Genomic DNA, 26,992 nt, shown 5'->3' on the forward strand with positions numbered 1-26,992 from the left:
CCTCTTCCAGGCCAGCTCTCTGCTGTGGCCAGGGAGTGCAGTGGAGGATGGCCCAAGTGCTTGGGCCCTGCACCCCATGGGAGACCAGGAAAAGCACCTGGCTCCTGGCTCCTGCCATCGGATCAGCGTGGTGCGCCGGCCGCAGCGCGCCGGCCATGGCGGCCATTGGAGGGTGAACCAACGGCAAAGGAAGACCTTTCTCTCTGTCTCTCTCTCTCTCTCACTGTCCACTCTGCCTGTCAAAAAATAAAAATAAATAAAAAAATAAATATTATGTGAAAGGCAGAGTTATAGAGAGACAGAAGGGGACCAGGAGGGAGAGATCTTCCTTCTGCTGGTTCACTCCCCAAAATGGCTGCAACAGCCAGGGCTGGGCCAAGTTGAAGGCAGGAGCCAGGAGCTTCTTCCCAGTCTCCCACATGGGTGGCAGGGACCCAGGGACCTGGGCCCTCCTCTGCTGCCCTCTTAGGTGCATTAGCAGGGAGCTGGATAGGAAGTGGCACCAGTACCCATTGGGAATGCCATCACTGCAGGCTGTGGCTTAACGTGCAGAGCCACAGCGCTGGCCCCCTTAAAATTTTTCTTTAAAAAACATTTATTTATTTGAAAGGCAAAACAATGGAGGAAGAGACAGAGATCTTCAACATGGTCTCCTATGTGGATGCAGGGGCCCAATGACTTAGGCCATTTTCTGCTGCTTTCCCAGGTTCATCAGCAGGGAGCTGAACTGGAAGCACAGCAGCCAGAACTCGAACAGGTGTTTGGATGTGGGACACAGGCTCGCATCATAGGTAGCAGCTTAATCCTCTGTGCTTCAAGGCTGGCCCCATTTTATTGTTGTTATTTTTTTCTTTCTTAAAACTACAACCAGTTATTTGAAGACAGTAATTTATTTTAACATCCTTACATGTAACTTTAGTTGTTTGTCTACTATTAAACAGTGGTAAAAAGTCTCCCAATTGTATATTCCTTTTCCCTTCCCTTCCTTTGTATAACTGGAGTAGATGGATTTGGGAGCTTAAGATATGAAGAAAGTATAACAGAAAATAGAAAAACTTATCCATAGTCACAAAAAAGGACTGCCTGGCAGGTACTCAAGGTCAAAATGAGGTTTGGAGTAGATATTTTGTCATTGTTTCTGATCACTTCACAATTAAAAAAAAAATCTAGTTTGGGAATTAGCAACCTCAACACATGTTTTATGGATCCCCATTCTCCTTCAATAGCAGCCAAAGTCTTATTTATTAACTCCTTTACAACTATATAATCTAGGCTTAGTCAAACCCTGTGCATCAGAAGTTAAGCTCTTCTGGAGAGAAAAGCATTATAGAAATCATTTTAAGTGTTCTAGTGGTAGCATACTGTACTTGGCATCAGCAATGACACTGCACACACTGCATATTGTACTGCCCACCCAGTGATAAGAGCAAGATAGCAGTCATGGTACAATTCTGAACCCTATTCCTGGTTGCCTTCTTTGGCCCTCCCTCAAGGTTGTGAGGTACATAGTAACTTACTAAATACTGTTTCTGCTTAAGCTACCCAAAGTTGGCCTCTTTTGCTTGCTAAAGATATAAAATTCAGTATAGATAGGGAAGGAAGTGAAGAAGAGAGTCAACTGAGAGTGAGGGATATGAAGAAGCTAAATGCACCTCTTTAGCATCAACTGGGTCAAAGACAGGAAACACTTAAGTTAGCTAATCTCTTTATCAAAGAATTTCTGCCTAATTTAAGAGCCCATAAAGAAGGTGTTAGGGGCTGGCAGCATTGTGGCACAGCTTGTTAAGCTGCCCCAGATGGTTAAACCTCTGAGAACTAAGATGCCAGCATCCCATACTGGAACGCCAATTGGAGTCCCAGCTGCTCTACTTCTGATCCAGCTCCCTGCTAATGCTCTTGGGAAGGCAGTGGAAGACGGCTCAAGTACTTGGTCCCCTGCCACCAATGCAGAAGACTAGAATGAAATTCCTGGCTCCTGGACGTGGCTTGGTTCAGCTCTGGCTATAGCAGTTATTTGAATTAGTTTAAATACAATTAACCACGCTCCTAATAACTGAAATCCAGTTAATATACAGACATTTTTTGTTGTTGCTGTTCTCATAAAAATAAAAGCCCTGAAAAGCAATTTAGTTGTTTTATATATAAACTGACATTCTTTGCAAACCATATGACACAAACAGGCACTTCTAGCCTACAAGCTAGTGGCTATCCTGTATAGACAGCCACTATTACTTATTCTTTCCTTTTCCTTCCAGAGCTACTTCTGGTTTCAAATGGGGAAATAACAACAAAATTGTATGCCCAAAGTCCCCATTAACAGGAAAAGCCTATACTTATATTAACAGACAAACAGATGGAAGCAGAGCAGTTGATTTCTTCAGTAAGGCAAACAAAAACAAGTCACATTTGGTCCAGATCTGCAATTTCAATCCAACTGTGCCAACGATACAATTTTGTCCAAACTCCAAACCACCAGAAGAGAAAAAAACAGTCTTTCAGACTCTGCATATTAACTCTGGGATCAATTAGGAAGCATCCATATATTAAGGGGTTATCATTCTCCAAATAAGCATCCTTCAGCTGGGTTGCCACATTATATAACTTCAGAGGAAGACCATTCACATCATACTCTTTGTGAATGGAATCCCTGAAGTTGTGCAGTGCAAGAGCCAAAATACTTTATAGAATAAAGGGTAAAATTTCAGTTTAGCAGCTATAAAAATTAACCTTATTATTGTTAAACTTGTGGAAAACTGATTATATGTAATTCTAATAAAATCAGAATATATAACTTACCAAAATCATCCCATTTTTCAATCCACTGTTGATAAATGGGCATTCACTGTGCTTTCAAAATCAATGCCTCGCTTCTGAGCTATATTTAGTATCATTCATTTTATGGGACTAATATATAAACGACACACAATTTTCTTACACAGTAGGAAGGCATTCATTCTTTTAACATTTACAGGAAGTCAGCATATTTGAAAAACCAGGAAACAGTAATAACCAACACTAGATAGGGCTGAGTAATACATTAGGCTCTGTTCTTTGCATTCTAATCCTTCCAACCACCCTAGAGCTAGCTTAGCATATTAGGCAGATACAGAAATAGAGAGGTCAAGTGAGGTGGCCCAAGCTAGTATTTATTTCTACACATCTCCACAATCCATAAATCAGCATTTTGCTCTAGGAGAATCAGCTTACAAAACTAATTAGTAAGCCATTAGAGTAATAAAAATAATGTTTGAGGGGCTGGCTTTGTGACATAGCAAGTAAAGCTGATGCCTGCATGCCGGCATCCCTTATGGGTGCTAGTTCAAGTCCTAGCTGCTCCACTTCCAGTACAACTCTCTGTTTATGTTTTTTCTTTTTTTTTTTTTTAATATTTATTTATTGGGACCGGCACTGTGGCGCAGCAGGTTAACGCCCTGGCCTGAAGCACTGACATCTCATAGGGGAGCTGGTTCTAGTCCCGGCTGCTCCTCTTCTGATCCAGCTCTCTGCTACAGCCTGGGAAAGCAATAGAAGATGGCTCAAGTACTTGGCACCCCCTGTACCCATGTGGGAGACCTGGAAGAAGCTCCTGGCTTTGGATTGGCACAGCTCCGACTGTTGCAGCCATCTGGGAGTGAACCAGAAAATGGGAAGACCTCTCTCTCTCTCTGCCTCTGCCTCTCTGTAACTCTGCCTTTCAAATAAATAAATATTTAAAACACACACACACACACATTATTTTAGCCACAGAAAGCAGTGCTTCTCCATCCCAAAAGTTGACTATCAATTAAGAAGCAACTGATTAGGGGCTGGAGCTGTGGCTCAGTAGGTTAAGCCTCTGCCTGCAGATGCCTATCATCCCATATGGGTGTCTGTTCAAGCCCAGGCTACTCCACTTCCAATCTGGCTCCCTGCTGATGGCCTGGGAAAGCAGCGGAAGATGGCCCAAGTGCTTGGGCCCCTACACCCATGTGGGGGACCTGGTGGAAGCTCCTGGCTCCTGATCGGCCCAGCTCCAGCCCCTGTGGCCATTTGAGAAGTGAACCAGCAAATGGAAGTTCACTCTGTCTCTCCCTCTCTCTCTAACTCTGCCTCTCAAATAAATAAACCTTTAAAAAAAAAAAGCAACTGACTAAATGCTACTGAATATTATCAGAAAGCAGGGGTGTACCATCTATAGAAAGCCATTTCTTACATACTTTGCCGTCTTACTGTCTCCCCAACTAGCCTGGCTCCAATGACCACAGCCCCAATGCTGAGCATCAACATCATCAGTTGAAAGAACAGATGAACCATCAACTACTAAGACTAATCCCATACAGCAAAGAAAATTACTGACTAGCCAAAGAGGAAATAAATTCAAAGACTTCCAAAAATGGTAGGCCTAAGTTTTGATGAAGCCAGACTGTGGTTATAAATGGCAGGAATATGTAATCAAAAGGGCTTTTAAAAATCTTGACCAACTATTTCACACTCTTTTCCCCAAAACCTTAGCCTTTTCTATTGTCCCTACAGGTCATATCCTTCAAAGGACCAAATGTTAAGCACCAGACAATCCAGGCTTACATTTCTTTCATCCCTGGCTTCGATAATCTAGCCATTATTTTCCTCAATTTTAACAATAACAACTGCCTCAGTACTGTATTTTATTAGTTGATACATTAAAGACTCTCCTCTTCCTCAAGGTTTTTAGAAGAATTTGAAATGGAATTGCTCAAGAAAGTAGATTTTAAAAAGGTTGGGGAGGGGGGTAGCTGTGGCATAGCGGGTAAAGCCGCTGCCTGCAGTGCGGGCATCCCATATGGGCGCTGGTTTCAGTCCCAACTGCTCCACTTCCGATCCAGCTCTCTGCGATGGCCTGGGAAAGCAGTAGAAGATGGCCCAAGCCCTTCGGCCCCTGCACTCTCATGGGAGACCTGGAAGAAGCCTCTGGCTCCTGGCTTTGGAATGGCGCAGCTCCAGCCATTGTGGCCATCTGGGGAGTGAACCAACAAATGGAAGACCCCTCTATCTCTCTCTTTCAAATAAAGTAAATCTTTTTTTTTTAAAGTTAGAGACTTTAATATTGAACAGATTATCAATATGCAACAACGGATTTTGTAATCTGTGGTTCCAGATTATTTTGCCCTCTGCTATTAAGCCAGAGGAAATTATCTAGCCACCTCAGATTTTATTGTAACCAAGCAGATTCATATTAGTGCAGATGTTATTATGATAGACACCTAAGTACAATAAAATGGGTCAAATTTAGCCAGTTCATGTAGACAGCCTGAGCTTCTAAAACAATGAAACAATAAATATATTTAAAGAATAGGAATACTGGACTCAGTTATTGCTAGCAATATGAACCAGCAATACGAGATTATGTGAACCTACTTGCGGGTCAGGGAAAACACACTACTACAAAGTTATAAAACTGTTATCCTTAAAATAACTCATTTATAGGGCTGATGCTGTGAAGATCTGTTTTTCCTTCTCTCTCTGTAACTCTGCCTTTCAAATAAATAAATAAATAAATAAATCTCAAAAAAAAAAAAAAAAACAACCTAATGCTGGCTCCATGGCCACAGGTTAATCCTCCGCCTGTGGTGCCAGCATCCCATATAGGCGCCAGTTCTAGTCCTAGCTACCCCTCTTCCAATCCAGCTCTCTGCTATGGCCTGGGAAAGCAGTAGAAGATGGCCCAAGTGCTTGGGTCTCTGCACCCACATGGAGACCAGGAGGAGGCACAGCTCCGGCCATTGCGGCCATCTGGGGAGTGAACCAATGGAAGGAAGACCTTTCTGTCTCTGCTTCTCACTGTCTGTAACTTTACCTCTCAAATAAATAAATCTTAAAAAAAAAAAAAAAATGTATCATCTAAGTAAACAGTTTCCTTAAAGTGATCAGGTGGCTGTGACACACAGGAGGGAGACATTTTTCTTTTTCTTTTTTTTTTTCCTTTGACAGATAAAGTTAGAGAGACACGGACAGAGAGAAAGATCTTTCTTCTGTTGGTTCACCCCCAAAATGGCCGCTAGGGCAGGAGCTATGCCGATTCGAAGCCAGGAACCAGGTGCTTCTTCCTGGTCTCCCACACAGGTGCAGGGGCTCAAGCACTTGGGCCATCCTCCACTGCCCTCCTGGGTCACAGCAGAGAGCTGGACTGGAAGAGGAGCCACGGCGCCGGCCCCGAGACATTTTTCAATGAATTTTTCAGCATATACACATACTATTTATCCAAAAAAGCAAAAGTCCCCTAAAAAAGCTAAGTAAGTATTTTTGAGGAACCATATTTTGAAGGTAACAATGTCTCATTATCAAGATACTCTTTAATACTGAGAATCAACAAGGATAAAAAAAACAACGCTAATAATGTTGAGGAGAAAGTTGGCATTCAAATGCATGGTGGCAGAAACTTTTTTTTTTTTTTTTTAATATTTATTTACTTATTTAAAAGGCAGAGTTACAAAGGCAGAGGCAGAGAGAGAAGTTTTTCCCTCTGGTGTGTTGATCTGAAGCCAGGAACCAGGAGCTTCTTCTGGGTCTCCCACAGTTACACTGTTTCATTGAATCCTCAGAACCTCCAAAAACGCTTTATAGGAAGGCACACTGAACATGGATGAGGAAACGGATTCACTTTATCTCACACCTCAGAACACTAGATCCTGGAATCTTCAGCACCCTTAAGTGTTTTATACCTATGCATCCATGATTGGTGAGTGACAAAAAGTTCTAAAACAGAACAGAAAAACAGAAAATGTTTATTAATTTGTTCTGATGGTACACAAAGTATCCTTGGACCTGTCAGAGTCACCAAGGATAGGGAAAGAAGTGAACTCCACAGTACCTTTGCCTGTCTGCCTTGGCATTCTCTCTCTAATCCTCCCTCCCTCCCTCCCTCCCTCCCTCCCTCTCTCTCTCTTCTTTTTTGACAGGCAGAGTTAGACAGTGAGAGAGACACAGAGAAAGGTCTTCCTCCCTTTGGTTCACCCCCAAATGGCCGCTACAGCCTGCACACTGCGCTGATCCGAAGCCAGGAGAAAGGTGCTTCTCCTGGTCTCCCATGCGGGTGGGGCCATCCTCCACTGCACTCCTGGGCCATAGCAGAGCTGGCCTGGAAGAGGGGCAACCGGGACAGAATCCGGCACCCCGACCAGAACTAGAACCCAGGGTGCCAGCGCCGCAGGCAGAGGCACTGGATTAGCCTAGTGAGCTGTGATGCCAGCTAATCCTTTCTTCTATAACACCCTAGTTGAGGCAGGCAGGAAGTTCTGTGTTTCCTGAAATGTGTGGCTTGCTCCATTGAAGTGGAGAAATTTTTCAACTGATTTGAAACAAAGATGCTTCTCTGTAGTATACAAAGTTCACTTAAAAAAAAAAAAAATACAAAGACAAAGACTGTGGCATGGAAGCTAAAGTCCACATGGGCACCAACTGCTCCAATTTCAATCCAGCTCCCTGCTAATGTAATTTCTCTCTCTCTCCCTCACCCCCCCTCCAAACTCAGCCTTTCAAATAAATAAACAAAAATAAACAAAGCTTAAAGATAAGAGAGAAGCCCTTCCCTTAAACATAATCACAAAAGGAGCCCCTATATAAAAATCCCTAATTCAGCCGGCGCCGTGGCTCAATAGGCTAATCCTCCGCCTTGCGGCGCCGGCACACCAGGTTCTAGTCCCGGTCAGGGCGCCGGATTCTGTCCAGGTTGCCCCTCTTCCAGGCCAGCTCTCTGCTATGGCCAGGGAGTGCAGTGGAGGATGGCCCAGGTGCTTGGGCCCTGCACCCCATGGGAGACCAGGAAAAGCACCTGGCTCCTGGCTCCTGCCATCGGATCAGCGCGGTGCGCCGGCTGCAGCGCGCCGGCCGTGGCGGCCATTGGAGGGTGAACCAATGGCAAAGGAAGACCTTTCTCTCTCTGTTTCTCTCTCTCACTGTCCACTCTGCCTGTAAAAAATTTAAAAAAAAAAAAATCCCTAATTCTGGGGCCAGCGCTGAGGCATATAGTAGGTTAAGCCTGTAGTGCCAGCATCCCACATGGGCACCTGCCTGTTAAGAGTCCCAGCTGCTCTACTTCTGATCTAGCTCCTTGCTAATGATTTGGGAAAGCAGCAGTAGATGGCCTAAGTGCTTGGGCCCCTGAACCCACATTAGGAGACCTGGAAGAAGCCCCTGGCTCTTGGCTTCGGATAGGCCCAGCTCTGACCACTAAGGCCATTTGGGGAGTGAACCAGCAGATGGAAGACCCCTCTCTCTCTGTCTCGCCCTCTCTCTGTAACTCTGCCTCTCAAATAAATAATGTTGTTGTTTTTTTTTTAAATCCCTAATTCTGCAGGACTTCAATCAAGCTTAGTACTACCACATCTCAAGGCTTCTTCCTCTTCCCCCCACCTAAAATGGGCTGGGACATGCCATGTAGTTTTCTTCTACCTTCAAACCTCTACTTCAGGAAATCAGTATGTCAGATACAAATTCAACGTCTCTCACATCCTTCTATGCCTTGTGATTCTGGTGTTAAATTCTGCAGAGAAGCAGGTGCTATAGGGAAACTTCAAGAGAGGACTTCTCTCTTCCAGGCTTCCTGTCTGCTTGTAGGGCCTGTATCACCCAACATTCTTACAGTACATTAATCCAATTTGCAGTTTATACAACACAGAGAACCAGCTTACTGGTCACTCATTCCCCCAGAGGCCCAGACATGGCATAATTTAGAAGTGCAGAAATTCATCATTTTGACTTGAAACATTATCACAGGTTGTAAAGAGAGAGCACAAAGAAGGGCGTTATCAATGGTATAATCAGGATGAAAGGACCAGGCTGGCCAGCGCTGCGGCTCACTAGGCTAATCCTCCGCCTGCGGTGCCGGCACACCAGGTTCTAGTCCCGGTTGGGGCGCCGGATTCTGTCCCGGTTGCCCCTCTTCCAGGCCAGCTCTCTGCTGTGGCCAGGGAGTGCAGTGGAGGATGGCCCAAGTCCTTGGACCCTGCACCCACATGGGAGACCAGGAGAAGCACCTGGCTCCTGGCTTCGGATCAGCACGGTGCACTGGCCGCAGCAGCCATTGGAGGGTGAATCAACAGAAAAGGAAGACCTTTTTCTCTGTCTCTCTCTCTCACTGTCCACTCTGTCAAAAAAAAAAGGGGGGGGGGGGGACCAGGCTGTAAAAACCAATCCTACACACAAGGGAGAGCTGTATGTGTGTGTGTCTGTGAGGGAAAGGTGGAGAAGTGGAGAAATGAAGAAGACGGAAGGATGAATTCTAAGACTGCTACCAAAAAAATCCAGAAAAGGCTTTAAAGCCCACATACAAAGACAGTTTGGTGGAAGGATGCCACCTGCAATGCTGACATCCCATCTGGGCACCAGTTCGTGTCCTGGCTGCTCCACTTCTGATCCAGCGCTCTGCTATGGCCTGGGAAAGCAGGAGAGGATGGCCCAATTCCTTGGGCTCCTGCACCGTGCAGGAGACCCAGAAGAGTTTCCTGGTTCCTGACTTCGGATCAGCAGAGTTATGGCCACTGTAGCCAATTGGGGAGTGAACCAGTGAATGGAAGACTCTCTCTCTCTCTATGCCTCTCCTTCTCTCTCACTGTTATCTCTTTCAGACAAATAAATAGATCTTTAAAAATAAATAAATCAATCTTAAGGAAAAAAAAAAAAAAGAACTGGCCTAGAGAAAGTCAGTGGGTTGGCCAAAGTCACAGCCTCTCAATCCCGAGATTAAGAATGTATAATCCAGGGCCAGCACCATGGCACAGTAGGTTAATCCTCCACCTGTGGCACCAGCATCCCATGTGGGTGCCAGTTCGAGTCCCGGCTGCTCCACTTCCAATCCAGCTCTCTGCTGTGGCCTGGGAAAGCAGTAGATGGCGGCCCAGGTGCTTGGGCCTCTGTACTCGCAGGGAATACCAGGAGGAGGCACCTGGCTCCTGGCTTCGGATCGGCGTAGATCCAGCCATGTGGCCATTTGGGGAGTGAACTCGCGGATGGAACACCTTTCTCTGTCTCTCCCTCTCACCGTCTGTAACTCTACCTCTCAAATAAATAAAGTCTTTAAGAAAAAAAGTCTTAAAAAAAAGAATATATAATCCAAATCTGATTCCTATCAGTATTCAACAGAACTGTTCAAATTTCTTAAGAGAATTCATCAATCAAATCTACTCTTTGGTCCAGCCCTGGCTATTGCAAATACTTGGGAAGTGAACCAGCAGATGGAAGCTCTCTTTCCCCCACCTCTTTGTTAACTCTGCATCTCAAATAAATAAATCTTAAAAAAAAAAAAAAAAGACTTAGTACCACTAAAATCGTTTTATAATAATGGCTCACAAGGCCTAAAGAATATTTTTAAATGTTCTAAACCAATGCAGGCTCCAAATGTGACTGGTTTTACGGGAGCCAGTATAGATTACCTATCTCCTAAAAATTCTGCCTTGCTTCCTTCAGCATTGCCATTTCTTAAAGTATGGATTTATAAAAAGCTTCAGCTAAAATAATCCAGAAGAGAATGAAAAACAGATACATGCTATGCTATAAATGACCTTGAAAACACTGTGTTAAGTGAAAGAAGTCAGACCGAAACAGCTACATATTGTATGATTCCATTTACATAAAATGTGCAGAACAGGCAGACACACAGAGACAGAAAGTAGATCAGTGGTTGGCAGGGGTTGGGGTACAGGAACTGGGAGTGACTGTTAATGCGCACAGGATTTCTTTTGGGGATGATGAAAATCCTGGAATTAGAGTGGTGAGGGTTGCAAAAATTTGTGAATATATTAAAACCACAAAATTATAAGCCCTAAAAAGGCAAAGGCAAATTTTATGTTGTGTAAATTGTACCTCAAAAAAAAGAAATGAAGCATTTAGGATTTCCGTTTTTTTTTTTTTTTTTTTTTTCCTTTTGGACAGGCAGAGTTAGACAGAGAGAGAAAGGTCTTCCTTTCCGTTGGTTCACCCCCCAAGTGGCCGCTACGGCCGGCATGTTGCGCCAATCTGAAGGTAGGAGCAAGGTGCTTCCACCTGGGCTCCCATGGGGTGCAGGGCCCAAGCACTTGGGCCATCCTCCAACTGCACTTCTGGGCCACAGCAGAGAGCTGGACTGGAAGAGGAGCAACAGGGACAGAATCCGGCGCCCCAGCTGGGACTAGAACCCGGGATGCTGATGCCGCAGGCAGAGGATTAGCCTAGTGAGCTACGGCTCCTGCCAGGATTTTGTTCACTATTCAGTCAGAGTCTTGTATGTCATCTGTGAACAAGAGATTAGAACATCAAAAGAAAGCAAAGGGGAAATAATTTTTATCTATTATCTATTTTCAGCATATAACATGTTTGCTATACAAGTATTAACTGAATTTTCAATAAAGATCACATATTCATCAATTACACTTCAGGGGGGAATAAGCAACTTCTTAACCTGAAAGCTTTCTGCAGTCCAAGCACAGAAGTGCTGACTCATGTTACAGTTTTAGCACTACTCAAATATCTCCCTAGAATTTGGTATGTCTAACTTAAAGGACACACTATTCCCTCACCCTACTTTTATACCTATCCATCAAAAACTTCAGTTCAAATATCACTCTCTAAAAATCTTTTCTTAAAGCCAATCTTCAGGGTTTTCCCTGCCCAGCTTACCAATTTTCTGCTGTTCCATTAATACCTTCATATTTTCTTTTTTTTTTTTTTTTAAGATTTATTTATTTGAAAGACAGAGTTAGAGAGGTAGAGACAGAGAGAGAGGTCTCCCATCAGCTGGTTCACTTCCCAGATGGCTGCAACGGCCGGAGTTGTGCCAATCTGAAGCCAGGAGCTTCCTCCAGGTCTCCTATGTGGGTGCAGGGGCCCAAGGACTTGGGCCATCTTCTACTGCTTTCCCAGGCCATAGCATAGAGCTGGATTGGAAGAGGGGCAGCTGGGACTAGAACCGGTGCCCCATGGGATGCTGGCACTACAGGGGACAGCTTTACCTGCTATGCCACAGGGCCAGCCCCATATTTTCAATATATAAGGCACTAATTGTATGACTGCAATTGTGTCCCCATATTCTACCCATTTTTGCATTCAAGTCAAGCATACCACAATCATCTGGAGCTCTGAAAGCAAGAGGCCAGCAACTGTCAAATTTACAAAATACCCTCAGACAATTCTGATACTTAATCATGGGGGCCAGCACTGTGGCACAGTGGTAAAGCTGCCACCTGCAGTGCCAGCATCCCACACGGGCACCGGTTCAAGTCCCGGCTGCTCCAATTCCAATCCAGTTCTCTGCTATGGCCTGAGAAAGCAGAAGATGGCCCAAGTGCTTGGGACCCTGCACCCACATGGGAGACCTGGAGGAAGCTCCTGGCTCCTGGCCTCAGATCGTCCAGTTCTAAGTCAATGCAGCCATTTGGGGAGTGAACCAGCGGGTGAAGACCTGTCCCTCTCCCTCTGCCTCTCTGTAACTGCCATTCAAATAAATAAATAAATAAATAATCTTAAAAAAAAAAAAAAAACTTAACCATGAAATAAGCATCCAGATTATAAACAAGTGTTCAGAGAAAATACCTGATAGTTCCTACAACTCTTGTCATTACATCAGCTGCCCTGTCAACTGAACTAAGATTCTGGTAAGAAACAGCAAATACTTGGCCAAACATTGCTTTCCAAATCAATCAGAGGCAGGCACTTGAACTGAGCTTGCAGCACTTTAAGTTTAACCCTTATCTGAACCACAATAAGACAGGCTGGATACCCTGCCTTATTTGAAACAGTTACTTACTGGGAATAGCTCTTTTACAGCTAAAGCTAAGAAAAGGCAAGCTTTATACTTCTAAAGAATTGCACCTCCAACTGTGAAAAGAAATGACTTTTCCAAAAAAGCATCACATCAAGAATTACATTTGCAGGAACAGGGAGAATTATATCAGAAAAGTATTTTTACTTATTCTCTCCAACTGGGAGTAACAAAATTATTAGGTTCCCTAACCCCAGGAGCTGAAAACACAAAACCCAATATATAAATAAGTGTAAGATTACTCCAAGGTACTTTTAGTTTTACTGTTTTGTTTAATTTAAAAGCAAGATTAATTTAAGTCAGAGACCTCCTGGCAGAGCGCCCAGGAGAGGGGCTCCAAGAGAGGCAAAATTGAAGGGGCTGGTGGTACTGGGATTTTCAAGCACAATTAGGGGGAAGAAAAAAACTTACCAGCTTGGTATTCAATTATAAGGCAAGGTTTTACTGAGGTTTAAAAAAAAAATTTTTGTTCAAAATTAAGAATTGTTACAGTCTCATTCAGTGATATCTCAAATATATTCTGCTGTTAAGAAATAACAGAACAAGGAATAATTGCTCTCTGAAGAAACCACAAACTTCTCCAGGTCCAGGGATCCAGGAGAAGAATACGCCACTCAGAACACAGGCATTCCTTTAAGGAATTTAAGAACTATATCTCTAAACAGAATCCCACACTTATGCAAAAGCCTCTACCAACTGAAAAACAAAAAAAAGCTAAATACTGCACTTGAACATGTTTCCATTTCATTTGTTCAAATAATAAATTTTTTAAAATACATACACTACCAGTTATTATCTAAGAGCAGATATGTTCTGGCACATTCCACCTGCAGCACCTGAATATAATACAATCAGACTACCTAGGTTCCAATCACAGCTCTACAAACTACTTACTCATATGTGCAGGTTCCTCTAGCTATACAACAGGGATACAACTGCTGTTGGAATTAATATACTTAGGTCAGTACACAGTGTCAATAAATGATATCTAGTATCTAAAAATAGACATAATAAAAACTGACCAATCTCATTTTAGTAACAGTTGCTAGAATGCACTTTGGTGAATATGATTTACTGGCTGAATCTGAATTTAGCAGCGAAAAACTCAAAAATGGTTTGCCCAAGAGTTCTGGATGCCAAATCATAGAAATTAAACAGCTCCTGATGGGACTCTAATAAGTATTTAAGGCATCATCTATCACACATACTGAATTCTGAAATATGCCATTCTCTCTCCTTCGTTTTCTTATTTGCTTTCCCATTTACTCACTCACACTCCCCTCCTCTCTGCCTGGTCACTTTCAAGTTTTAAAAACACTTTCTAACAGATACCTTTCCTTTATCCTTAGACTATGGTAAATCCTCTGGATTTCTTCTTTGGTAACACACCTCACAGTAATTTATTGTTTCACGACTATTTTCCATTAGCCAGTAAACTTCTATTTTACCTAGCTTAGAGCTGAACACGTATTATGCATTCAATAAATGTCAACAAATAAATAACTTATTCAATTAATTTAATTTAATTAAAGCACATCTTATGAATAGACAACTGACAGAGAAATCAAGTTTGTTTTTTTTTTTTTTTTTTAAGATTTATTTATTTATTTGAAAGGCAGAGTTACAGAGAGGCAGAGGCAGAGATAGAGACATCTTCCATCCTGAGCTGGGCCAATCTGAAGCCAGGAGCCACGAGCTTCTTCTGGGTCTCCCATGCGGGTGCAGGGGCCCAAGGACTTGGGCCATCTTCTACTGCTTTCCCAGGCAATAGCAGAGAGCTGTATCAGAAGTACAGCAGCTGGGACTTGAACCAGCACCCGTATGGATGCCAGCACTGCAGGCAGCAGTTTTACCCATTGGACCACAGCGCCAGCCCCCCACCCTTTTTTTAAGATTTACTTATTTATTTGAAAGTCAGAGTTACACAGAGAGATATCTTCCATCTGCTGGTTCACTCCCCAAATAGCCACAACAGCTGGTGCTGGGCCAGGCCAAAGGAAGGAGTCAGGAGCTTCCTTCCAATCTCCCACGTGGGTGCAGGGGCCCAAGCACCTGGGTCATCTTCCACTACTTTCCTAAGCACATCAGCATGGAACTGGATGGGAAGTGGAGCAGCCTAACCAGAAACCAGCATCCATATGGGATGCCAATGTCACAGGTGGTGGCTTTACCTGCTATGCCACAATGCTGGCCCCAAGCCTTGTGTTCTTACTAGCTAACTAAAGCTACTGTGTCCCTACCTTACAGGAAGACAGTAATCAAAGTGTCCTCAAGAGTCACAAAAAGTGGCCAGTGTGGTGGTGCAGCAGGTTAAGCCACTGGCTGCAATGCAAGCATCCCATCTGAGTCCACATTGTTCCACTTCTGATCTAGCTCCCTGATAATGCACCTAAAGAAGCAGCAGCTCTCTGCTAATGGCCTGGGAAAGCAGTGGAACACGGCCCAAGTGCTTGGACCCCTGCACCCTCGTGGGAGACGTGGAAGAAGCTCCTGGCTTCGGATGGGCTCAGCTCTGGCCACTGGAGCCATCTGGGGAGTGAACCAGCAGAAGGAAAACCTTTCTCTCTGTCTCTCCTTCTGTCTGTAACTCTCTCAAACAGAAATCTTTCAAAAAAATAATAATAATAAGTAAACTGTCTTAGAAGGTATGGGGGTAGAGGGAAATACTGAATTACAAGTCAGAAATCCTAGTCATCCAACTGCTTTGGCCTACAAATCCCTGAGGAGAGAGAAAAAGATGTTCTCTGTGTGGTTACAACATATGTGGAGAAAAAACTAAATTTCAGCAAGGCAAATGTATAACATTTCTGATGTCACTGTCGCTTAATAAGGTGGATACTCAGGAAGTGCTTGATAATTGGACAAAACTCAGTTTCTAATGTGTGGGAGTGGATCAGTCTGGATTAAAGGAAGTGCTTGACACAGAGGAATTTAAAAAATATCACTCAACAGACGTTAGTTTTTAATTTACTTTCACTTATGCTTACATCCCACAATTAAAACATTACTTTATCAGTGTCCTTATAGCCTCAAAGTTCAATCACTACCAAAAGCAGTCCAAGGATTCTTAACCTGGAGTCCATGGAGACCTAGGGAATCCACAAATACACTTCACAATAATCCAAATCCCCAGAAACTTAAAAATCAATAAATTTAAAAAAGAAACAAAAGAGAAAGACAGAAAGGAGGGTGGCAGGAAAGGAGCAAAGGAATCTCATTATGTCCGTAGAATTTTATCTACAAACTATATAGATCTGTGAACAACTAATTAATTAAAAAAAAAAACATAATTACTAGAAGTCATATAAAAAATAAAATTCACTTTCCTAGGAAACTCAGAAAATTCTTGAAAATGACAACAACGAAAAAAATCCTGATACTTGTTTCCAGTCAATTTTTCTTATACAAGTTTCCAAAGGTGATTTTAATTACAATTTGACAGGTCCATCATCATCATGGTAAGTTTTTCCCATGCTTTCTTTTTAATGTGTGTGTGTGGGGGGGGGGGAATTAAAGATTCTCAGAGGGCCAGTATTGTGGCATAATGGGTAAAGTAACTGCTGTATTGCTAGCATCCCATATCGGCGCCAGTTCAAGTACCAGTGGCTCCACTTCCAATCCAGCTCCCTGTTAATGGCCTGGGAAAAGCAGCAAAGATGGCCCAAGGGTCTACCTGGGAAACCCAAATGAAGCTCCTGGATCCTGGTTTTGGCCTGGCCCCAACGGATTCAAGATCTCCCTCTTAACTCTTTCAAATAAAACAAATCTTGGGGCTGGCACCAGGGCACAGTAGGTTAATCCTCCACCTGCAGAGCCAGCATACCATATGGATGCTGGTTCTAGTACCGGCTGCTCCACTTCCAATCCGGCTCTCTGCTATGGCCTGGGAAAGCAGTGGAAGATGGCAAGTGCTTGGACCCCTGCACCCATGTGGGAGACCTCCTGGAAGAAGCTCCTGGCTTCAGATCGGTGCAGCTCTGGCCCTTGCAGCCATTTGGGGAGTGAACCAGTGGAAGGAAGACCTTTCTGTCTCTCCCTCTCACAGTCCGTAATGCTCTCAAATAAATAAAAATCTTTAAAATAAAATACTAATACTAACTGATAGAATTAAAAAGGAGAGAACAATTCAACATGAAGTGGGATACACAGCAGACTCATAGAATGGCAGATGTCCTAAACGCACTCTGGCCTCAGAATCAGCCCTTAAGGCATTCGGATCTGGTTAAAAAGCCCATGAGAGCTTCTCATACATGGAAAGCCACAACACTGTGGCCAAAAAAAAAAAAAAAAACACCTAAATGAAAGCTCTCTGTGAGTGAGATCCCAGTGGAAAGAATGGGCCATCAAAGGAGGTACCTTTCTCTGAAGGGAGGAGAGAACTTCCACTTTTTTTTTTTATTTTTTTTTTGACAGGCACAGTTAGTGTGAGAGAGAGATAGAAACGTCTTCCTTCTGTCAGGAGAACTTCCACTTTGATTATGGCCTTGTCTAAATAGGATCAGAGCTGGTGAACTCAAGAGGCTTCCATAGCCTTGGCAGCTCATGACAAGAGCCCCAGGTGGTTACTGACATCATAAACAAGAGTGTCAATTGTTAAATCAACAGGAGTCACTGTGCACTTACTCCCCATGTAGGATCTCTGTCCTTAATGTGTTGTACTATGTGAATTAACGGTAAAACTACTACTAAAACAGTTCTCTATACTTTGTGTGTCTGTGTGGGTGCAAACTGTTGAAATCTTTACTTAGTAAATACTAAGTAGATCTTCTGTATATAAAGATAATTGAAAATGAATCTTGATGGGGAATGGGATGGGAGAGGGAGTGGGAGATGGGATGGTTGCAGGTGGAGGGAGGTTATGGGGGGAAAAAGCCGCTATAATCCAAAAGTTGTACTTTGGAAATTTATATTTATTAAATAAAAGCTAAAAAAAAAAATAAATCTTTAAAGAAAAAAAAGCTACTTTTCTAAACTACTTTTCTAATTAAAAACAGTATCCTATGCATTATACTACCTATCTAAAGTATGGCTTTTAAAAAGTGAGGAAAAATAGTACCTATATTTTCAAAAACTATTATTAAAAAATAAACCTAAAAATTCTTGAGGCAAAACCAGATCATAGCGGATTTTTAACAATTTGAAACTAAATCTTACCAAATAATAAAATAGATTTTGGGAAAGATTGGTGAAATTTTCATCTCAGCAGGCTGGTCTGCTAGGTTTTAATGAAGTAAGTCAATTCTTTGGGCACTGCTTCCTAAGACTACTGTTTCATGATTAATGTTGAAAAGACAAAAGCATGTCACTGTATCAATGTAACAAATAAAGCTGAAATCAATTTGTTTCAGACCAAGGATCTCACTTATTCCCAAAGTAACTCTGCTCCTTCTTTTTAAGAGGTTTAAGGAGGATCTCTCATTTTAGAGTGATACCGTAGGTACTTTTTAACCTTGGTGACTTTAACTCTCAGCCATTTCCAGAAATTAAAAGGGTTCTGGCCCAGGAGAGAAGACACATAAAATAAAATTTAAAAATATAGCTAAAAACAGAACTACCAAGATTAGTATCACTCACACTTGAGCAAAATTCCTTATATACAAAAGTACTCATTACAGCACTGTTTGTAGAACACAGTTTTGGGAATACAATCATCAGTAAGTAAACATTTGGTTCCACAAAGCAGTCTTTTAAAAAAGGAGTTACCTGGGGCCAACGCTGTGGCATAGCCAGTAAAGCCACCGTCTGCAGTGCTGGCATCCCATATGGGCGCTGGTTTGTGTCCCAGCTGCTCCACTTCCAATCCAGCTCTCTGCTACGGCTTGGGAAAGCAGTAGAAGATGGCCCAAGTCACTGGGCCCCTGCACCTGCGTGGGAGACCCAGAAGAAGCTCCTGGCTCCTGGCTTCAGATCGGCGCAGCTCCAGCCATTGCGGCCAACTGGGAAGTGAACCAGTGGATGCAAGACCTGTGTGTGTGTGTGTGTGTGTGTGTGTAACTCTTTCAAATAAATAAATATGTTTTTTTTAAAAAATAAGTTGCCTGAAAGATACATTGGTGGTTGCAGTGGAAGGGACAAAAGCATTTGTGGGAGCCGGCGCTGTCGCACAGCGGGTTAACGCCCTGGCCTGAAGCGCCGGCATCCCATACGGGCACCAGTTCGAGACCTGGCTGCTCCACTTCCAATCCAGCTCTATGCTACGTCCTAGAAATGCAGCAGAAGATGGCCCAAGTCCTTGGGCCCCTGCACCCATGTGGGAGACCCGGAAGAAGCTCCTGGCTCTGGATCGGCGCAGCTCTGGCCGTTGCAGCCAATTGGGGAGTGAACCATCAGATGGAAGACACCTCTCTCACTCTCTCTGCCTCTCCCTTCTCTGTGTAACTCTGACTTTCAAGTAAATAAATAAATCTAAAAAAAAAAAAAAAGTATTTGCATGAAGGGAGAGTACTGTGGTGCAGTAGATTACGCCTCCACCTGCGGTGCCAGCATCCCATATGGGCACCGGTTTGAGTACCTGCTGCTCTGCTTCCAATCTGGCTTCCTGCTAATGGCTTGGGAAAGCAGTGCCTGGGCCCCTGCACACATGTGTGAGACCTGGAGGAAACTCCTGGTTTCTTATCAGCCTAGCTCCAGCCTTTGCAGCCACCTGGGGAGTGAACCAGCAGATGGAAGATCCGTCTCTCTGTAACTCTGCATGAGATAAACGGAAGAAGCCAAACTTACAGAAGCAACAAGTTGTTCTGGTCATTCTGGAAGGATACACAATAGTGGTTGTGCAAGGATAAGAACTGAGCTGAAGAACTGATGTGGAATCAGTTTCAACTGTGCTGTTTGTTCTAGTCAACACAAAAGATTGCAGTGCTTTGACTTTAAATTTATAAATAGAGACCAACTTTTAGCTCAGATACTGGTTCAGATAGAATCTACTAAACAGTAACAATGTCAAATTAGGACATAAAATAACTCTCTTAAAATGTTTTTCTAAAGAGATTAAGGCTCCTTCATAGACAATAGGTCAGTGCTTACTATGTACCAGGGATTATTCCAGCATTAAAGAGCCATGCCTAGGTAGCCCAAGGGTTCCTGTCTTCATGGAGCTTTACGGCACAATAACTGAGCAGTTCTGCATGCTGTAAGACAGAAGATATTGGGAGAAAAGAAACTGGGGGAAGAGAATGGAAACTGATTTATACAGGACAGTTAAGGCAGAACTCTCTGAGGATATGACACATGAACTAAGAACTGAAGAATGCAACAAAGGAAGCAATGCAACAAGAGGAAAGCCCTAGAACTGGAGTAAGCTTGGCCACTTATTGTTCAGAGTACAAATCAACAGTGTAGTTACAGTCCAGGGACCCAGGGAGAAAAGTGCAAATGACAGAGGTAGGCAAATTCCAGATGTATGTAGGGCCTGGTAGCTAGGAGGCAAAAAGTAAAGTCTGTATTGTTAAATATGAGGAGAAACTCTGTAGTTTTTAGCAAGGGAGTAAAATGATCTAGATTTTTAAAAGGTTACACTAACTTCTGTTTAGAAATAAGCTAGTACAGCAGGCCAGGCAACAAATGATGGAACTGAACAGAGGTTTGTGAGAAATGAGGAAACAGGTCTCATTTAGGATGTCTTTTGGAAAGTAGAGCCCATGGAATTTGCTACTGAATTGAGTATCAGATTTGAGTAAGACAGCAACTGGATGAATAATAATTTTAAAAATTCATCTTTTATTTGTATAGTCATTTATAGTTGTGAAGGTTACTTGTACATGGGGAAGGTCACACTAGTCAAGATCCCAGTTCCATCTCTCATTTAGGAAAGTCATTTAAATTGGTGTCCAGGCTGTACAACATACTGATTCGTTCGCAAATATCAAATGGTTGAACAGGCAAATGTAAATAATGGCCCTTATGAGGAAATAACATCATATTTGTTCAACTCAAATATTTTTATATTTTCATTAGAACAGTAACACTGATATGATAATCAGCACTACTTTTTAGGCTTTGAAAGTCAAAGGTCACCAAGAGATAAATTAACAATTAAGCAACAAAAAGTATGTCACTAACACAACAGAACAGTACAGCTATCCCCATCTACCACTATATGGCATATGGAACCTTGCTTGTATGGTAGGTGACAGCCAAAAGCTAATGTTAAAAAATAAGTTCTGATATTTTAAAAATAATCATGTTCAGGAGACTGGCGATGCCGGCACCCCATATGAGCTCCGGTTTGTGGCCTGCCTGCTCCACTTCCGATCCAGTCCCCTGTTAACGTCCTGGGAAAAACAGTGGAAGAAGCCCCAAGTGTATAGGCCCCTGCCACCCAAGTGGGAGACCTGGATGAAACTGGTGGCTCCTGGCTTTGGTCTGAGTGAACCTGTGGATGGAAGATCTCTTCATCTGTTTCTCCCTCCAACTCTTTCAAATAAATAAATAAATAAATCTTTTATAAAAATAATAATAATTTTCACAGATTATAAAAAGCAACCTACATAATAAAAGCACACACAATGCATAAAACCCACATAATACATGATTAAAAAATAATCTTCTAATCCTTTGTAGGAATTAGAGAAAACAGTCCTTCAAAGCTAGAAATAACATTAAACTAAAACCACCTAATTTTAACTAGACAAAAATCCAAATCAAGGTCCCATTCACTAAATAGATGTTATCAACAAGATATTGTAAAACAATTATATATTACAGCAGGAATTATTACTGTCTTAAACAGTAATAATTGTGTGCCAAATGAGTTATTCATGGAGACTTCAATTTACTGTCTTCAACCTTGTAAATTTATAAACAAGGTGCCACAATTTGTTTCTCCACCCAAGACTTTGATATGACTGAAGAACACTTTCAGAAGCAAGCAAAAGGGGGGAAAATACACAAGCTAACTGTTTAGCATACTATTTTAGAGAATTATCTTTAGTGTCAATTTGTTATGTACTGAGTCCATAAAGTGAGTTACAGCAAATAAAATATATCTGGTGTACAACTCTCACTTTTCAGGTGAGGTCTAGATAAACATGAGGACTGTGTGACTGCATTATAACTAACCATACTGCAAGGATCTTCCAAAGCACATGACAACTAAAGCCGGTAAGACGGTTCGAGACAAATCGATCATAAAACAAATTCCCACTACGAAGGTTCATGTTACTAGACTGCAGCGCTGACAATTTCTTCTACTTCCCGCATTTCTAGTAATTTCTACCTTATGAAACCTCTTATTTCTCTAACTCAAGCACCGTCAGGTCGGTGATAACCCCATCGCGGATATATTTTATTGTAACTGCACGAAGCACTTCACAATACATCATCCTTCAAATCCTAATAGGTCTTCCACTTAGTCGCATCTCCCTTAGAACTTAGAAGAACCAACGAGATTAAATACTCGTTCACTAGGTTCATCAACCAAAATGATGCTGCATTCAGTACCCTTAGCTGGCATATTGAGCTATGCAGATGTTCAACTAACTTCCTTCTTTCTCTCTCTCTCTCTCTCTCTCACACACACACACACACACACACACACTGACTGAAAAGATTAAGATTTAGTTTTCATGAATTACAAGAAACCTCTCATGTCAGAGGATTGGACGATATTATGAAAAGACCTTACAAAGATGTCGAATTCGCCATGATTCCATCTCTACTTGTCAAAGTACAACACTCACAAAGAGCCCAAGAATGGTTTAATAACTAGAGCGCACAAAATCGAGAGGCTCTGAAAAGATTTCACCGGATTCCTCCTAACTGCGGGCCTCCCCCTAGCCTTCGGTGCAACTACTTCCTCGCAACAGAAACAGCCTCTGGAAGAGTTTGCCAACCAGAGTAAAATCACTTCGCGGAGATAACGAGCGGAAACGTGTGCAGAGCTGAGCCGCTCGCGGAAGCCAGGGCGGCGGGGCGCGGAGCCCCCACGCCCGCGGACCGCAGCGGCCAACGGGGAGCATGTGCCGACCGCTGCAGGACTCGCGGCCCTCGAGGAGCCGCCTCCCGGGGCGCAGCGCCCCGCCCGGTCTCACCCTCCCCGGTTCATTCATTCTGCACCCGGGGCTGCCGCACCCCCGGCGCTCCTGCCCGGGCGGAAAGCGGGTTCCGGGACCGAGGGGCAGTGTTGGGTCACAGCCCCCGCCCAGGGTCCGGGCCACGCCGCGCCCGCGGCCTTCGCCCGAGGGTGGTCGATCTATGAGCCTGCGAGGCCCGCGCCCAAGACCAGAAGCCCCGCAGCCCCGCAGCCTCGCCGGCCCTCCCTGCGCCGGGGCGCGGGTGAGGCCTCCTCCGCCCGCTGGGCGTCAGCTAGGAAGCCTCAAGTCCCAGCCGCCCGGGCTGCCCCGCCGCGGCCGGAAGTCGCCCCAGCGCCCCCTCCCCAGAGCCCGACTTCCCTCGCCGCGGCGGCCAGACCCTCTCCGCACTGCCCCGGGCCTCCTTCTCAGCGCGGGCGGCGGGCCGCAAGAAGCAAAGGATGACGCTGCCCACCCCGCCGGGCGGACCAGAGCAAGGTGAGGAACCGGAGGCTCGCCTGGGCGGTTACCTTGATGATCCTGCGGGGCAGCCCGGCCATCTTGTCAGATCCCGAGTTCGGCCTCTAGTCTCGTCTCCGGCTCCGCTCGCCTCACGCACGAGTGGAAGTCCCGGGCTCCACTTCCGGGGGACGTTGCCGCGCCCGCCGCCGCTGCTGCCGCTGCCGCCGCCGCCGCCGCCGAGGCCCCTCGGGAAATGTAGTCCCTGCTCGGGCGCGGGCGGGCTTCCCTCAGCACTGGCCCCCTCCCCCGCGCTCCCCGCCCCAACCCCGGCCGGGGGTGGCGGAAGTGACGCTCCGCGGCGGGGCAGGGACTTGGGGGAGGCGGCGCGGGCGGCGCGGAGCTGCAGCGCTCGTGGCCGAGCCTGCCGCGTGATAGTGGGACCCGGTGGCCCGGGCCGGCAGCCCCTTATCCACGGCCACGCCCGCGCGGGTGGGCGACGTAACAGAAGCCCGGCCTCTGACGTAGCCCATTCATTGCTTGGTTGCTCCATTCAGTGTGCCGGCGTCGGGCGCTGGCGGGAACTAGTGTTAGACGGCCCGATGCGCCTGCTGCTCCCTCGGGAGATCGCAGGACCGCGAGTCGTTTGCAGAGCTTCTGACTTTGGGTGTCACTAGTTATCCAGACCCTGGCAAAGGAACTTTGACGTTTAAATTTCGCCTAAGCTGGGCCTCTTTGACCCACCCGTTAAGCCCCTTGGGTAGTCTAAATTTAGGAAAGACTTGGAGCGAGTTCCGGGCCTCGAAGAATGATTTCCGAACGCCTGGCCCTGGCGCCTGAGAGGCAGAGTTGCCAGCTTGGACCAATGACCAAGGAGAGGATTGGAGAACCCAGGAGAAAGTGGAGTGGTTTGTCCCTAGGCAGGTCTACCAAGCCGTGTGCCCTTAGCTACTTAACCGCAGGGTTTCCCAGCACCCTAACACAGTAGTAGTGTGTGAATGAATCACGTGCCAAGTGCTGTGTTAGGAAATGTGAATCCCAAGATGAACAAGCTGACCACGGGTTCCAGTGGAGGCGACACGTAAACAATTAGAATCCAGTGTGTTAAGGGTTTTAATGGCGACCCCGCCAATGTGCAATCTGAGTACAAAGAGGCATTAACTGAGAACTCAGGGAAGGCTTCTTTAAAAAAGAGAGAGAGAGGTTTATTTGAAAGGCAGAGGGGCAGATCTTCCATCCATTGGTTCACTCCTCAAATGGCTACAACAGCCCGGTATGACCTAGGTGGAAGTCAGGAGCCAGGAGCTTCATCCTTGGCTCCCACATGAGTGGCGTGACCTAAGCACTTGGGCCGTCATGCACTGCCTTCCCATGTGCGTTAGCAGGAAGCTGGATCAGAAACAACAGCTTGTACTCTATCCACACTCAGCTTCCCCACAGCGCAGGCCACAAGGAAGGCTTCGTAAGGAAGTGGAGTCCTAAATCAAGGATAAGAGCCAAACAGACGTGCAGACCATGATGGAAGAGCTTGGCAAACATAGGAAATAGGCAGTGAAGTGGTACTGAGCTATGAGAGGAACAAGACATGTGTTAAAGAAACTGGGAATATGAATGCAGGGAACCAGTGAGGAACATTTAGGGCTGGGCACAATGCTAAATGAGTACATAGATTAGTTCATTTCATTATAAACCAAAGGAGGTACACTTGGTTATTCCCAGTAACTTTTAGATGAAAACCACAATAATGAGAATTTCAAATACTCAGAAGTTTGAAATGCTGGTTCTGTGACCAGAAGAGTCTGGGAAGGCAAAGATACTTTCAGAATAGTTCAGAGAGGCCCCAGGAGAATTCACCCTGGTATAAAGAAAGGCAGAGTGACCATGGTATTGGAAATGTGCAGATTGGGCAGGGTTTAGCAGATTGTGCAATTTGGGCAGGGCTTAGCAAGAAAGGCACGTCTCTGCTCTGAGCTGCAATGGCCCAGGAAGCTTTACTGGGGCCAGAAGATGCACTTCCAAGGTAGCTAATGAGGATGGCAAGTTGGTGCTGGCTGTTGGTTCCTCTCAAAGTGAACCTCTCCCTGAGGCACCTTGGGTTCCCCACTGCTTGGTGGCTGGATTCCAAGAGGGAGTGTGCTAGTAAGCAGAGGGGAAGCTGAACTGCCTTTTTTGACCTACCTGTAGAAGTCACACAGCAGTACAGTCACCACGATGTATGGGTCAACCAACCACAAAAGCCAGCCCAATTTCAAGGGGAGGGAACATAGAATCTGTTCCTTGAAAGGAGAGTGGCAGGATTCAGGAGACTAGCAAACTATGCATGTTGGAAAGTATGCTGTGGCCAACTTTGGAAAACAAACTGCCATGGGTATGCAATTCGTCAGACATGATCACCAACCACCTGCCTTAGAATCATCTGTGGTGCTGGTTAAAAATAAGCACTCCTGAAGATTGAATTCTCTAGAAAAGTACAGAGAACTGGGACTCTATTTAAGTATGGGTAATTTTGATGGATCTTAACTTTTTTTAAAAAGTTTTTGGGGCCAGCGCTGTGGCAGAGCAGGTAAAACTGCTGACTGCAGTGCCAGTATCCACCTGGGTACTGGTTTGAAACCCGGCTACTCTACTTCTGATCCAGCTCTCTGCTATGGCCTGGGAAAGCAGAAGAAGATGGCCCAAGTCCTTGGGCACCTGTACCCACATGGGAGACCACATGGGAAGAAGCTCTGGCTCCTGGCTTCAGATTGGTGCAGATCTGGCCAATGCAGCCAACTGGGGAGTGAACCAGCGAACAGAAGACCTCTCTCTTTCTCTGCCTCTCCTTCTCTTTGTGTGTAATTCTAACTTTCAAATAAATCTTAAAAAAAAGTTTTAAAGATTTACTGATTTATTTGAGAGTTACAGACACACAGGGAGACACAGAGAGAGATCTGGTTCACTACCCAGATGGCCAAAACAGCCAGAGCTGAGCCAGGCTGGATACAGGAGCTTCATCCAGGTCTCCTATGTAGGTGGCAGGGCCCCAGGTACTCGGGCCATCTTCTGCTGCTCTTCCAGGACATTAGCAGGGAGCTAGATCAGAAGTGGAACCCTGGGACATGAACTGGCACCCATATGGGATGGTAGTGTTGCGGGTGGCAGCTTTACCTGCAATACCAGAATTCCGGTCCTGGATGTTAACATTTGGGGCCAGCACTGTAGTGAAGTAGGTTAGCCTTTCTCCTGTAGCACTAGCATCCCATATGGTGCTGGTTTGTGCCCATATGGGCACCAATTCATGTCCCAGCTGCTCTACTTCCTATCTAGCTTTCTGCTAATGGTCTGGGAAAGCAATAAAGGGCTTCCCAGGTGCTTGGGCCCCAGCACCCATGTGGGAGACCTGAAAGAAGCTCCTGGCTCCTGTCTTTGAATCGGCCTAGCTCCAACCGTTGACAGCCATTTGGGGAGTGAACCAGTAGATGGAACCAGTGAACCAGTAGATCTCTCTCTCTCTCTCTCCCTCCCTCTCCCTCTCCCTCTCCCTCTCCCTCTCCCTCTCCCTATCTGTAACTGCAAAAAGATTTTATAAAAAAAAAAAGAAAAACTAATCAAATTGATCCCTTCAAAGGAGGGCTTTTGGGCTGCTGGATAAATGAGGTAAAACAGAAGCTTCATACTCTTAACTTTTGGACGTTGAACCATGTGAAGGTGTTACTCTTTCAAGATGTAAAATATGGGGCCGGCATTGTGGTACAGTTAAGTCATTGACGGCAATGCCAGCATCCCATGTAGGCCTTGG

General features: G+C 44.8%; 2 protein-coding genes across 8 annotated transcripts in view; one reads left to right on the plus strand and one right to left on the minus strand.

Annotated features, from left to right (window-relative positions):
* The window catches only part of UBE2N (ubiquitin conjugating enzyme E2 N), a 40,165-nt gene extending 16,383 nt beyond the window's left edge, over window positions 1–23,782 (minus strand). Inside the window, exons 1-2 of one of the 2 annotated variants that reach the window (XM_089308746.1) lie at window positions 23,286–23,782; window positions 3,358–6,711 (exon numbers count right to left, since the gene is read on the minus strand). In XM_089308746.1, the coding sequence (XP_089164872.1) occupies window positions 6,678–6,711; window positions 23,286–23,767 (516 nt within the window). In that variant the 5' untranslated portion in view covers window positions 23,768–23,782 and the 3' untranslated portion in view covers window positions 3,358–6,677. Of the gene's footprint in view, window positions 1–3,357; window positions 6,712–23,285 lie in introns of those variants that run through there. The other variant, XM_002711200.6, reaches the window with a different exon arrangement.
* Window positions 8,014–26,992, plus strand: part of MRPL42 (mitochondrial ribosomal protein L42) — a 61,443-nt gene continuing 42,464 nt past the window's right edge. For 4 of the 6 annotated variants that reach the window (XR_016216906.1, XM_089308744.1, XM_089308745.1 and 1 more), the window contains exon 1: window positions 23,093–23,253. Coding sequence is in view for 1 of the 6 variants with exons in the window: in XM_089308743.1 (XP_089164869.1) it covers window positions 22,703–23,253 (551 nt within the window). In the remaining 5 variants the exon portion in view is untranslated. Of the gene's footprint in view, window positions 23,254–26,992 lie in introns of all 6 variants that reach the window. The other 2 variants (XM_089308743.1, XR_016216905.1) reach the window with 2 other exon arrangements.

This window comes from Oryctolagus cuniculus, chromosome 11 (assembly GCF_051225735.1).
Source record: "Oryctolagus cuniculus isolate XC-2025 breed Fujian yellow rabbit chromosome 11, ASM5122573v1, whole genome shotgun sequence".
Taxonomy (NCBI): Eukaryota; Metazoa; Chordata; class Mammalia; order Lagomorpha; family Leporidae; genus Oryctolagus; species Oryctolagus cuniculus.